Raw genomic sequence first — 14256 nt, 5'->3', positions numbered from 1 at the left:
GTACTCAATTATATTTAAGATACCACAACAGAAATTACAACTGAATCGGAAACGTTTTCAAGCTTTCAGAACTTTACTTTCTTACAAGACTCCTAAATATGAACGTTACTCTGATCAAACACACTTCAAAGTAGTAACTTTTAAAGTGACAGAAAAAACTTGCCCCAGATAGTCCCACTTACATCTCCCACACAGACAGGATCAAGTGTAGGCAGACGATAAATTGCAAGACTGTTGGGGTTGTCTCCACCTGTGGCCAGGAGGGTCCTCGAGGGGTTGATCTCAATGGCATGAATGCCACATCCTTGCTGGTTCACCATGCCAGGTTCACGATCCTTCAGTATAGGAATCTTGGTAATTTGACCAGTCTGGACGTCTACTACAAATAACTGGGGGAAAAAAAAAAACCAAAACAATAGACATGTAAGTCATCATCAAACAGATAAGAAAAACAAGATGGTCAAATATCCTTCCTATTTTGAAATTACATTCTTTTTGAGTTGTAATCCACAAATGCTTCAAGGATTGCTGAAAAAGGCATAAACTCTTCTTAAAACAGGTTAAGCAACAATTACAGTGGGTTTATTTCAATCATCCCATTTCATTTCATTTTCACAGTAATGGAAGGGAGAGTAGAGAAAACTGTCATGGAAAGTTTCCCACTTGAAAAGAAATGCCCTTGAATACAAAACTTTTTCCCTGTTCAGTATGACAAAACAATATAGTTTTTTAATTTCTACCTACCACAGTGAGGAAAAAACCCACCTCAAAAGAGCCATTAAGCCCCGTGGGGCTAAGCACGATTCTTCCACCTCCCACATAACACACTTAACCATAAAGTTTTGGCTTTGTCAGATTGACAGTTGATGCAACTGGAATTTATTTTCTGGAGATAAACAGAGAATAGTAACTAAATACAGTACTGCCAGTGTGAACATCTGAAAGAAAGATATTTAGCTACATAACTCATCCCGCAAAAAGACAAGAAATTAGAGCAATATGTCACTAACACCTCGTCAAAAAACTCTGTTATAAAGCCTTACAACTCTTCAAACAGACATTATACCCAGAGTTATGTCAGCTCAGACATATACAACCACGAGGTTACAGTTTAAACCAGAACAAAGGTTTACATTGCCTGCCAAAGTGCACTTTCATTTGGGAGGCTCATGGGCTGGGTCACTTCACAGATGGTGCTCAGAGGGCAGCTGCACTGACAGTCAAACAAGTCTAACAGAGGAGACAAAGCCCTGTGAAGGAACATGAGTGAAGCAAGGAAATGGAGGATTGGAAGCTGACTTGGCACTAAGCAAAGTCTATGATCTAGAATTCATAGCCCAGGATTATAATTAAATTCTACATGATCTTCAGTCCATTCCTTCTATAAACAAGAATGTCTCAAAACCTCTGGAAGTGAACCAAAGGTGGTAACAGTAACAACAAAAACCCTCAAAACAATTTTAAAAATACACACCTCAAGGAAATTGCTCTGAAATCCTTTGTCAGACATTTCTAGCAGACCAGAAGAGAAATCTAGGGGCTCTTAGAGAGAAGTTATACATAGAAGCTGCTTTTGGTGAGCTCTTACAGAGTGTAGATCTGTTCTTTAATAAAAGCATAGGAAAAATAACATTAAGACAATTTACCAGAATTGATGTATTATTACTTGATGTACTGAACTAGCAGAATATTAATGTCCTATCAAAACCTGATAAAGTATGGCATGTTACACACATTCCACAGACAAAGCTGAGATCCACTCATGGCTATTTGTGTGCTGCGTCTAGAATCATGCATCACCTTCACCCCACAACTGACTGTAGGCAGCAGTCTTGCACAAACAGATGACTTCTACAGAGACTGTATATTCATGCTTACATTTTTATTTTGCACACGTGTGTTGTATGGCAAGAGCTGAGGTGTAGTTGAGTAGGAAGGATGCACCCCTCACTCCTCCCAAGCCTTACAAAGCCTTCACTGCCAAAGACGGATGGCAAAAACACAATGCACACAGCAGTCCCTCTGCCCTAACCACCTGAAAATTAACACCTGCACTGTAGGATCAGGATCAGTAATTTCCTCTCCTCTCATCCTCCCTTGTCCTTCCCATGCAAGTGCATATCCCCTTTCACCCCTTGTATTTCTTTCCAGTAGAAATGCCCAATTACCTCCCCTATCCTCCTTCAACTACTGAAAAAACCCAAAACCCTAATGAAAATTAACAGTTAAGTAGTTAGGATTAAAGCTTGGAGGTGTCAGTTGCAGGTCCTAATGTAAACACAAGGAGTACTAATAGGAAAACAAATCCACACCTAATGGACTCAGAAGAATTGTACTTCCGTGGTAACAGATTCACACTTGGAAGTACAGGTCAACTGGTATAAGAACTGAAATTACAACCCGTTTGCATTTCTCTAGTCTGACACCCTCGTCATACATCTGTGTTCATTAATAAAAACTTACTCTAATGCAAAATACCTTTACCTAAACTGTAAACTAATTGGATTAAAAAAGAATTTAAACTTTGCACCTATAAGGGACTAGCTATGTTGTTTTGGCTGTAAAGGTCAGAGCAGTAACTTCTCCACTTGCTTGGTAAGGAACTTGGCCTCTGAGTAGTTTCAAAACAACCATCACCTCCCTTGAGTAACATAAGCAACCACTGCCTTCACACAGAGATTCTTACATCACCTGGGGCATCACAGGAAGCAAAGGCTCACACTTGAAAGCTGCACCTCTGGTTGTCCAGAAATCATCCCTATAAATCCAGCACACAGAAGCCAAGATAAGCCACAGTCGATAGACACTTTTAAAACCAAAAAGGGAGAAATATTAAGAAACAAGAGAAGCACCCAGCTAAGAGTGCAGAAAATTTCAATACCATTCCAGGAGTTTTAAAGACACCAGAGTAAATAAAATACAAAATATTTTCGACTGTTGAAATAAGCACATCTGCAAACAACTTCAAAGCAGTGTAGACATAAAGAGTCTTGACAAAGTTCTGATAACGGAACCATACAGTAATTTTTTCTGTTATCTCCAAACAGAAATAATAACTTTTTCCCAGCTATTCATTATATAATAACTAAAACCCAGCCAAAAGTGTTTTGCTGGACATAAAAAAACCCCCACCAGCCTCCAAACAGTGAACTGTGCATATTTGTCTCTTGATTTTAAGCTTTGCGCAAAATTCAGTTCTCCCTTCTAGTAAAACATATGCATGTCAGTCTTTACTATGCAAAACAACTTAATGTCCAGGATTTGCCAAATCTGGATTGCTTCGGCCATCTGCCAGAAGTCTAAGGACCACACTTCCTCTGTGAGAAACACAGCAGACTCAGCTACTATGCTCTCTGCCAGACAACTGTGTTGTAACAAGGAAACAGGCTGCATGACATGGAAGAAAGAAATCCAACTTCTCTCTTTTTTTAAAGTAGTTTAGCTGTACAGCTTGCAACAGTACTATCACTCCAGGATTAAGGAAGACAAGCATGGCTAGGTACTGCAGTTGACATAGCCATGAAACTTCATGATCTTTGCACATCTGCAGAGATTGATAGCTGTACACTTATTTTTCATTTAGCCTGCAGAAATGGTGAGAAGTCATTTTGGCAAATGGCTTCCCCGCAATCACTATATGGCTGTCCTCTTGGCTGTCCAACCTGATTATGAGCAAGTTAATCAAGAAACGACCTCATTTCACTGATAAGGGAGGTTCATTAATCAGCTTGCCAAAAGTAAAGACTTTGGCAGGGAACAGAGTATCCAAGGATCAGAGTATGAACTGCAAAACCAATCATACTCTTATATGCAATACTGAGAGCAGAATGGTTTACCAGGTTTTTTCATTTTTTTACCTGCCTTTCAGGACACAACAATTTAGGGGGAAGAAACACTCAGAAAGCTAACAATCCAATAGAGATAAACTCCCTTCCCATGTATCTTCAACTTTAAAAGCATTCATATTAAACAGCAAGATTAAAAAAGAGGTCATTTCAAGGTAGCACAGACTCTCATATCTTCAGCTGCTGCCCCTGCACAAAAAATAGCAGATGAACAGGCAGTCCTATCCTTTTAGTTGACTGTACAAATCAGTCAAAACAAAAAAAAGGGTGTGATCCTGTTTTTATTACACAAGGGGGATGGACAGATATCTAAAAGGCACAAATAACATTCATGAAAGAGACTGCTCATTCTTCATGCAAGAGCTCACAACATGCTCACTTTGTGCACCAGCTCTTCACACAGTGCTCTCAGAAATCATGGGCATATTCTCACCATTCATAGTAAGTTTTGAAAGAAACCCAACATACACTGCCCTGCTAAAAATAGTCACTAAGAGAGAATCAATCACATTCAAGTTTCTCAATTAGCTTAAGCCTATCTTTTGAGAATCCAGGTGTGTTCTCCTCACCATCCACCTAAACAGTCTCATTACCCTTGTGACAGTAACTAGTGCTGAAATAGCTGCAAGATCAACTGTATCTGCCTTGGTGAAGTTAACCCTACAAGAAAACCAGTCTGCACACAAAGCAGCAAACTGATCCAGCTGACTCCCTACCACATCAGTGCTAGCCAAAAAGAGCAGGTGGGAACATCCACTTCTGCAACAGCACAATTCCAGGCTAGCTAAGGCTGGTCACAAAAAGATCTCACCTGCAGCCAAGCTGGAAAATTATTACTTGTTCTCCCTCAAATATGTTTTTTGCTAAGAAAACAACAAAAGACAATGCTTATCATGCTATTACATTGATACTATTGCTGGGCACATCTGAGTAGCAGTGATTGATTTTTCCAAGTTCTCAGCCTTGACTTTTAGTCAAATTATAAATATCTTTCTTTTCTGTTTGTAAAACACTTGGCATCAGGTTCTTTGTTCTGTAGCAATATAGATTTACTAATATATGCCAAGCCCCAAAGAAACATGGACACTTTAAACTATCAAACTCGTATCCTATGTCTGCTTTCCACTGTAGTTCAAAATAAAGAAGCATAGAATGGTTTGGGTTGCAAGGAACTCTTAAAGGTTGTCTTGTCCAAGTGCCCAGCAGTGCGCAAGGACATCAGCTAGACCAGCTTGCTCACAGCTCTGTCCAACCCGTCCTTGCATGTTTCCATGGATTGAGCACTCAGTAGCTGTCTGGGCAACTCATGCTGGTGTGTCACCACCCTTATGGTAAAGTGTAAAGAATTTTCCCTGTATCTAGTGTGACTCTGCCTTGTTTTAATTGAAAACCATTACTTCTTTTCCAGTCACTACAAACCCTGTTCAATTCATTTGTCCCCAAGTTTTTTATAAATTCCCTTTAGATACAGGAAGGACATGATAAGGTCTCCTCATAGCCTTCTCTCCTCCAGCCTGAACAACCAAAGTTCTCTCAGACTTTTCTTGTAGGAGAGGTGCTCCAGCCCTCCGACCATCTTGGCAGCCTCCTTTCTAGACTCGCTCCATCAGTTTCATGTCCATCCTGTGCAGGGACCCCAGCTCTGGATGCAGTGCTCCAGGTGGGTCTCAGCAGAGCAGAGCAGAGGGGCAGAATCCCCTCCCTGCCCTGCTGCCCACGGGGCTCTGCATGCAGCCCAGGACACGTTTGGCTCTCTGGGCTGGGAGTGCCATGGCCAGGGCATGTCCAGCCTCTCACCCACAGCACCCCCAAGCCCTTCTGGGCAGGGCTGCTCCATCTGTTCATGCCCAGCCTGTGCTGATACCAGGGGTTGCCCTGACCCAGGTGCAGCCTTGTACATGGCCTTGAACTTTATGATGCTCCCATGGACTCACTCCTCAAGCTTGCCCAAGTTCCTCTGGATGGCACCCTGTCCTTCAGGTGTGTCAAAGCACCACTCAGCTTGGTGTTGTCATCAAAGTTGCTGAGGGTGCACTTGATCCCTCTATCTATGCCATTAATGAAGATATTGAAGAACACTGGTCCCAGTATGGATCTGTGAAGGACTCCACTTGTCACTGATGTCCACTGTGACTCTGAGACATTGACTACTCTCTGGATGTAATTATCCAAACAATGCCTCACCACCCAACAGTCCATCCATCAAATCCATCTCCCTCCAATTTAGACAGGATGTTGTTGAGAACCGTGTCAAAGGCTTTACAAAAGTCCAGATAAATAACATCTGTATCCTTTCCTTGTCCACTCCTGCAGTCACTGCATCACAGAAGGCCCCTGGTTTGTCAGGCAGGACTTACCCTCGGTGAAGCCACGCTGGCTACCTCAATTCACCTCTCTGTTCCCCACGTGCCTTAGCAGAGTTTCTAGGAGGAAACTAAATCCCATGATCTTCTCAGGCACAGACGGGAGGCTGACAGGTCAGTAGTTCATGGAGTCCTTCTTTCTACCATTTCTCAAGATAGGTACAATGGCTTCCCTTTTCCAGTCACCTGGGACTTCATTTGACTGCTATGACTTTTCAAGCATCACAGCACACTAACATGGGCTAATCTAAGCACAAAACTTCCTCATAGGTTATGCACTAGAGGCAACTCAAGTGCATAATGGCCTTAAACATCCTTCTTGAAAGGGTCCAAAGCAAAACAATCTACAATACAAAGAAATCACCTGAGAAGTGAGGAGAGGTTAAAGAAGCCAGTAAATTGGTTGACTTCAAATTCACATTTCCAGAGACAAGACCATGAAATCAGGCACTCCACCCTTCTGTGAAACTCTGAAGCACTACCAGCTAACGAACATGAACTTTGATGTTACTGATTTGTGCAGAGCCAAAATCATATTTATAATTTTTTATTTGCATTTTGCCCTCCATGTTTAATTTCAGGGGGCTGGAAGACAGTTAACACATGCTGACAGATGGCAAAGGATGGAGAAGTGACAGACGCTGTCTGCTAAAAGGCATCCCTACGACTCACACCATAGCTGGCACAGAAACTACCAAACAGACACAAGTATCACATGCAGTTGACAGAAAAGCAAATACTCTTGAGACAAGAAACCCACACCTGGTTATTTGGTCACAAGCCAGTGAAAGACATGTGAATGGAGATGCCAACTACAGGCATCAAGATGTTTATTTATGCTGAGTTTCAGTCATTGTTCACTGGACTTTGAGTAGAGCTACAAACTCTACAAACAAGGAGGACACTTCTCATTCCCTATGTGTGATCAGAAATGAGCTGTCATCTCCATGCTTCCTCACATATGCAAAGCCAGAAGACACATCACCTTTCAAAGCAAGGGGAAATAATTTCCCCATAGACACTTCACATTCACAGACAGAGGAGGAACTTCGCATGGTATTCTCACCATAATTCCAGGATTACAAGACAGGGCTGTAATTAAGAGATGCAGAGAACAGATATAGGATTTCTTGAAACAAGTTTAAAGTCTCTAATAGGAAATGAGAGCTGGTGGCTTACAGCAGGGCAGCCAAGGCAACACAGCAATCTGCTGAGGAGAGAAAAGGTTTCAGAGAGCATTCAGAAACCAAGCCATGCATGCCTTGGGAAAGCTGCCTGAGAAATCAGGAAAGGGCAGTTCAGAAAGCAATTTTTTAAACACAAATACATATATCGGGATTGCATGGAAAAAGAAAACAAAAAACCTATATTCCAAGCAAATATATTCTCAAGCAACTGGAAACTAATCAGCTACTGTAATTAGGGAATGATTTACAGCTCTTAGTTTTTCATCTTTAACTTGATAATTAGCAAAAGGATTATAACCTGAACATGTGCAAAACTAACAGAGCAAAAGCAGCTGAAAAATTATTACTGAAACTTTTTAGACGCTACTTTATTCTTCATAATTTCCTGAAATAATTAAGAGGAAAAAAATACATTAAAAACCAGGAACCTTGTGTTCTATGCTTTTGTCTGCCATAAACCTGTCTCCTATCTAAGTCTCATAATTTCTCTATGAAGCCTGAACAGAAGACTGCAGATTATAGACCATATCTTCTTCTGAGACAGACAGTTTCTTCTACAAATCTTCACAGCATCAGCCTTTGGTAATGTAGATACCTATCAGAACATACCCTAAATGTCTGCAGCCATCGGAAATTCCCTGCTCATTCATTTGAATTGGAAAAACACTAAGGAGCCCATTGCATGCAAGGTCTAGGAAATTCTTGCAAACAGGAATCCTTGCTCTGCAAAGCCCAGGTGAGAAGTCTGGGTGATTCCACTTGAAATTTTAGTGCTTGAATGCTTGTAGTAGTTCCCATAATTTTACATCTACCAGAAAAAGCATTCACCTTTATAGAACACAAATATCTGAAATATTTGATTTACAGCTGCTCAACTATGTGCTAGATGCTCACCATGCACCACTGCACCACTCAACAAAGTGCTCACCATGATCCACTGGAAAAGAATAAAGTTATTTTACACCTTGTAATAGTTTTAAGGATAAAAAGTTACTCCACATAGTTAAAAAAATTATAACCTTCATCAAAAAAGAGTAATTGACAGAGAGTTACATATTCTCTTCAGTGTTTTTAAAGTAACTAGTACTGCCAAGTGACTAAACCCAAACCTCATCCTCTATGACAAGAACGCATTTTTGTTTTGTCATTAAGAACAGTGAATCCTCCTGGCACTACACAGTGAAGGGCAATTTATAAATTAAATGCTAAAAGCACACAGTGCCACAGTCAAGCCCTGATTAAAATAACTGCTATAGTTTATATTTTTGTCTTGTATTAACTTTAATTAAGTGCAACTCAAATGCAGCCATCCTTGCTGAAGTCAACCAAGGTGTTTTCCATTTACTCCCAACTGGAATGCCACAACTTTAACATATGAAAATCAGCAAAGGCATTTTTCTTTAATATGTCACTCAGGAGATGAGAGTGAAAAATCTCATAATTAGAGTGTAGAGTTTAACACTTGTGAGCACTAATGCAAACAAGGTACACGGCTATTAGAGCATTCATAACTCACGTATGATCTTTCACAATGCTGCAGGGACTTCTTTTGCAATCACTACTTTGCTCAATAACAGAGGAGGTCCTTCTTTAACATTAAGTCGGGATATTGACTTGGTTGTGGCATGTGCAAAGGGAGCAATAACACTGGTGAATCCCTCTTCAGCTCCATGATTATTTGGTCCCAAACAATTTTCTGCAATTTTCCACTTACCCATTTATCTTTGCTGCAGATGTGCTGGAGCTACAAAAGTTACAGAACACAGCAAAATCGTTGCAACTCTATAAAACACACAGTCATGTTGCTAGAGTAAGCAAGATTTTCAGGAGCTTGTGTTTCAGCAGGACTTCGTCTCTTGTAAGCAGCTCTAAAACCACAACCAGTGCTGGCTTCTGACTGGCTAAGGATATGAACATATGTACAGAAAGTAGGCAGGAAAATTCTATTTTGAGCTTATTGCTGTTAAAAGATTGCTTTGTTTATACAGTTAGGCCCTACTTCTTAAGAGCTACTGCATAAAAGCTTCCCCCTATGCAACTGTTGAATAGTAACAGAATATCTCAGAATGTTTCAGCATCAGAAAAGAAAAAAAAAACAGCCCACTGACCCTTACTGGTCAGACCACTGAGCGTGGCTTTGGAATAGAAAGATCCTGATGGAAAGAAGCAATTGCAGCAACCAATACTCTCCGAGATTTAAGAGCTGCTTCACCTATGCATTCAGTCCTCATAACCCTCGATTCCCTTCTGTAGCACCAATTAACCCGCAATTTAGGATTTTGCACTAATTCAATCACAACTCCATGCATGAAATTGCAGCCTCAGCTAAGAAACTTGGGCTACTAACTCTGGTGGAGAGAATATTACCTAAGAAATATGATCTCCCCCATTTACTAATCCCACAGGACACCATTAGGATGCAAAACATCACTTCAAGAACCTGGGGAGTTTTTAGTTTTCGTAGAAGCAACTAAAGATATATAAACCAAAGAAGCTATTCGAGCACTGGAGATAGATTTTAGAGTCAAGAATTATAAAGTCATCAAGCAAAGAGTAATAGTGCAGATCTGAAATTCTTTTTCTTTTATTTTTAACCTCAGAACATTTCTGGTTCTGACAAATATCTGGAGTTTAACCAACAGTTTTAGAACAACTTTTAAAAGCCAACAGCACAGAACCATATGTAAAACCAAACTGTACAAGATTAAGAATGGAACCTTAGCAGCAAGTCGGCCAAGCATTGACAGCCAGCATTAGAGACGCTAATTTCTGTCCATTAGCTTCTCATTTGCAAGACTAAAGGGAAGATCCAATCTCACTGACGCTCTTCATCCTGCAACCAGGTGTAAATCGTTCTGTACAGATCACATGGATGCTTCATGAGGTGCCTCGCTGAAGCTTACAGTGCCACATTTTCATATGAGAACAGATCAATGCCTAAGGAGCATTGTTTCATTCAAATGAAAATTGAGCGAGATTTTGCCTCCACTCCTAATTCCTAATGTTTTCCGTGGCTGTCTACACACTTTGATTACGATATGCATCATCTGAGGGTGGAGGTGGAGCAATTAATGGAGGAAAGGGAAACAGGGAGAGGTGGCACTCACCGTGTTGCATTTTGTCCCACACACCACTTGTCGGTGGTTTAGCCACTGGGAGGCAAACACTTTATTGAGTGTTCCGAGGTGAAATTCCCTCTCCTTTAAGAGGCTGGGGAGCTGCTGGGCTGCGTATCCATGCAACAAGCGGTGGTAGCTGGACTCATTCTGCATCCGGACCTCTCTCCCTTTCACATAGTACACCAGAGACCTTTTCACCGGCGGGAGCCTTTTCCTTTTGTGAACCGAGTGATCCCAACCATACTGTGGGTAATAAAGTTAGACACTGGATAGAGCAACTAAAACAAACACCACCCTTTCAAATTCAACGATATTCCCGGGAAAACCCTGAAGCTTTTCAAACCACCCATAGACAACCGCACAAGGAAATTAACTCGGGAATGCTGATAGACACTTTAGCAGAGTAAAATTAAACATAAATATCTGCTAAAGGAGTAACACGGCGATGATATAACGACAGTCCGTGGCGGTTCGGCACCGTTGGTACACCAAATGCTCACGGGAAGAAGCGGAGCGCTTGGAACGGGAGAGAGGCAGCGCCGATAACCCTCGCCCTCAGCTTGGCAGGCGTAGGGGTGACACCCAGCTGGCTCCCCGATACCGACCGCGGCGCTCGGCCTCCTCCGACCGGGCCAGAGCCATCCGGCCATCATCGCTACGCGAGCGGGGAACAACGGCCGAACCCAACGGGGCACCGCGAGCCCCGGGGCGCGGGGAAAAACGGGGGGACTGACCCCGGAACCAGGGGCTCCTCCTCCCCGGTGACCCTGGGACTTGGGGGCTGCCCCTCTTTGGCTGACACTAGGACCGGGGCTGTCCCTCCCCAGGTGACATCGAGACCGGGGACTCCTCATCCGTGGCAACCACAGGGACCGTGTCTACCCCTCCCGAGGATCCCGGACTCCCCAGGGCACCTTCCTTCGGCAACCCCAGGACAGAGTCACCATCTTCCTCCTAGGGACCGGCAAGTCCGCCCCACCCCGGGAACCAGCGCTTCTCCCCCTTCCCACCACCGGGAACAAGCGCTTCTCACCCACACCCCCCTCACCCCTTACCTGCTCCCCGTGGAGTCCCCCGGTCCCCGCGGCGGCAGCCGCCGCCTTCCGCTTCCTGCTAACTGTTTTCCGGGCCATAGTAGAAGGATGAGGAGGATGTCGACGAGGAACGGCCCCACATGGAGCGAGACGGGGCGGTTCGGGGCATATGGAGCGGGACCGGGCCCAGGCTCTGTCCCTCAGGCCCCGCCAGCCGCGCCTCACGGCATTTTACAGCACCACGGGGTTTAAGGGTTTTTTGCCTCCTTTTTACGACAATCGCTTTGCGGCGGCGGTTCCGCCCCACCCGGGTGCTCCGCTGCCTAGCAACCGGACGGCAAGCTGGCCGCGCCCCTTCTGCTGTTGCCATGGCAGCGGAACCAGCGTGGTGAGGGTGTGGCGTCCCCTAGCGGCCGACGGGCTCAGTAAAAGGTGGGCGTTAGGGAATCCCTCCCCGGAAACGGAGATTTTCCCAAACCCTTTCTGTTTGATCCGTCAGCGCCCAAGGAAAGCCGAGACACTTGTGCTCGACAGTTTGTCAGGGTCCCACTATGGCAACAGAATCACAGAATCAATTAGGTTGGAAAAGAGCTCTAAGCTCACCCAGTCCGACCTATGAGTGAACCCTGCCAACCAGACCATGGCACTGACTGCCATGTCCAGTCTTTCCCCAAAGATCTCCAGAAGAGTGACTCCTCCGCCTTCCTGAGCAGCTCATTCCCAATGTCTAATCACCCCTTCTGTGAAGAAATTCTTTCTAACGTCCAACTCTTCACCGAACAATCCACTGGATCAGAAGGTGGTTCAACTCACTTGTTCAGGGTCACATGGAAATACAAAAATCCCTTTGAGGGTTTCCACACCTTTAGGTGGTCTCTTGGCACCGAGAGACTAGAAAATATCCAGAAATGCACAGCAAAAACATTAGAGAGACTCTCTCCCAGGCCTCCACAGTCAAGTATTTTACCCGCTATTAATGCTCTTGAAGGACTCACACCTTGAAGGACGGTTTACAGAATAATAACCTTATATTAATGTAATAGAAAACTGTGATAGGTTAAGGTGCAAAGATTGTTGGTGATAATATCTGGCTGCAAAAACATATTCAGAGCAATTGAGATAAACAATCACCATACATAGAGTACAGTTCTTATAGGTTCAGCCTGATCAGTCAGTTGATCCCAGAAGTTATAGTGGAACCTTCCCTAACTTCTCCCTATTTTTAACTTACTTTTATACTACTTTTGCGCTAGCTTGAGTAACTTTAGTCATACATCATGTTCAGTGTGGGGTACCTTGGAGGTGGGTAATGTCAGTGTCACACCTGTGGTAACCTCTGAGATGGAGGTGGGCATTTGTGATTTTGCTCTGGGTCAGCAGCAAGGCATCCCCTTTTCCCTTGTTTTTCTGCTGCTATATAGTTTATCTGCACCACTGAATTCCCCCTCTTGCCAGGATTTCAACAGAGCCTGACCCTGGTATCTCCACTCCGCTCTACCCTCCCTTCAGTCCCCTTTAGCATGGATTGTGTTTGGGAAGTTGGGCGTGCTAACCACATCCCATCCAGGGAGTCACAACTGCGCTTCACCCTCTGTTTTCTGTACTAACTTCTGTTAGAATGCGAATATAACTCGCCGGTTTTCTCTAATTTTACCCCCAGGCATTTCCCCACCCATTCCACATGGGAAATGACTTCTTGCTGGGGAATTAAAGAAATAACACTGTATTTGCATTTCATTGCATCCCTTTGAGACCTGTGTGGAAGAACGAGTGCTTTTTCTGATGTCCACATGGCTCATACACTTTTTTCTATGATTTCAGAGGCAAAGCTTCATGCGATCCAATCCCAGTAATCGCTACTTGCCAGTGATATTGCAGAGTAGAGAAACAAGGAAAACATGTGATATACAGACAGGCTTTAAAAAATCCCCAGCTTTTGACCACCTGATATCTGATGGTGCCTCAAGTTACATGAAATCAGTACACATTTTCCTGATACAACATTGCGTTTATCATCCAACCAACCCCAAAAACTAGGGTGCTGTGAGAATCCAAACTGAAAAAGAAATTATAAAAGAACCTCTCAGGCTTTCCAGTTTCCTCTGAGGATACAAGCGGTAATTCCAGTTTTGCCGTTTTTGGTCATGGTTTACCATGATTAACTCCTTTCTCCATATCCTCCGTCATATATGCAATTACCAAACCCATTTCGGATAAACACCCCTTCCCCCCCATTTCGGAAAAAGGACCGCTCAAAAGGCTGAAAACCCAGCGGGAATGTCCCCTGAGCCCCTCGGGAAGGTGAGGTGGCCATGGCTGCTGAGGGAAGGGGCTGAAGGGTGTGGGATGAAGTGGCGTCTCCGTCTCCCACTCCCCACCTTTATCCAGCCCCTTGGGCAGCCCTGGCAAGATGCACAGCTGGGAGAAGGGCAGGAGGCGCTGGAGGAGCTGCGGGCCAGGGCAGGAGCTGGGGACAGAACCCTGGGGATAGGGACAGAAGCAGAAACTGGAGCAGGTAAAGGGATAGTGACAGAGATGGCACAGGGAATGGGACAGGGGCAGAGGCAGGTAAAGGGATAGTGACAGAAACAGGGCAGAGACAGAGATGGCACTCTCTGTCCCTCAGGAAATGGGATGAGGGCAGGGGCTAGAGCAAGAGCAGCAACAGGAGTAGGGAGGGGACAGGACAAGGGCGGGGATGGAACGGG

At 43.9% G+C, this 14256-nt stretch overlaps 1 protein-coding gene across 1 annotated transcript in view; it reads right to left on the bottom strand.

The window, feature by feature from the left end:
• DCAF12 (DDB1 and CUL4 associated factor 12) overlaps window positions 1-11829 on the bottom strand; it is a 32995-nt gene extending 21166 nt beyond the window's left edge. Inside the window, exons 1-3 of the mRNA XM_014886032.2 lie at window positions 11570-11829; window positions 10503-10757; window positions 183-389 (exon numbers count right to left, since the gene is read on the bottom strand). Of these exons, the coding sequence (XP_014741518.1) occupies window positions 183-389; window positions 10503-10757; window positions 11570-11647 (540 nt within the window). The 5' untranslated portion in view covers window positions 11648-11829. The remainder of the gene's footprint in view (window positions 1-182; window positions 390-10502; window positions 10758-11569) is intronic.
• Between the last annotated feature and the right edge of the window lie 2427 nt (window positions 11830-14256).

This window comes from Sturnus vulgaris, chromosome Z, assembly GCF_052056855.1.
Source record: "Sturnus vulgaris isolate bStuVul1 chromosome Z, bStuVul1.hap1, whole genome shotgun sequence".
NCBI lineage: Eukaryota > Metazoa > Chordata > Aves > Passeriformes > Sturnidae > Sturnus > Sturnus vulgaris.
Note: the sequence above shows the minus strand (reverse complement) of the source record. Positions and strands in the feature narration are given on the sequence as shown.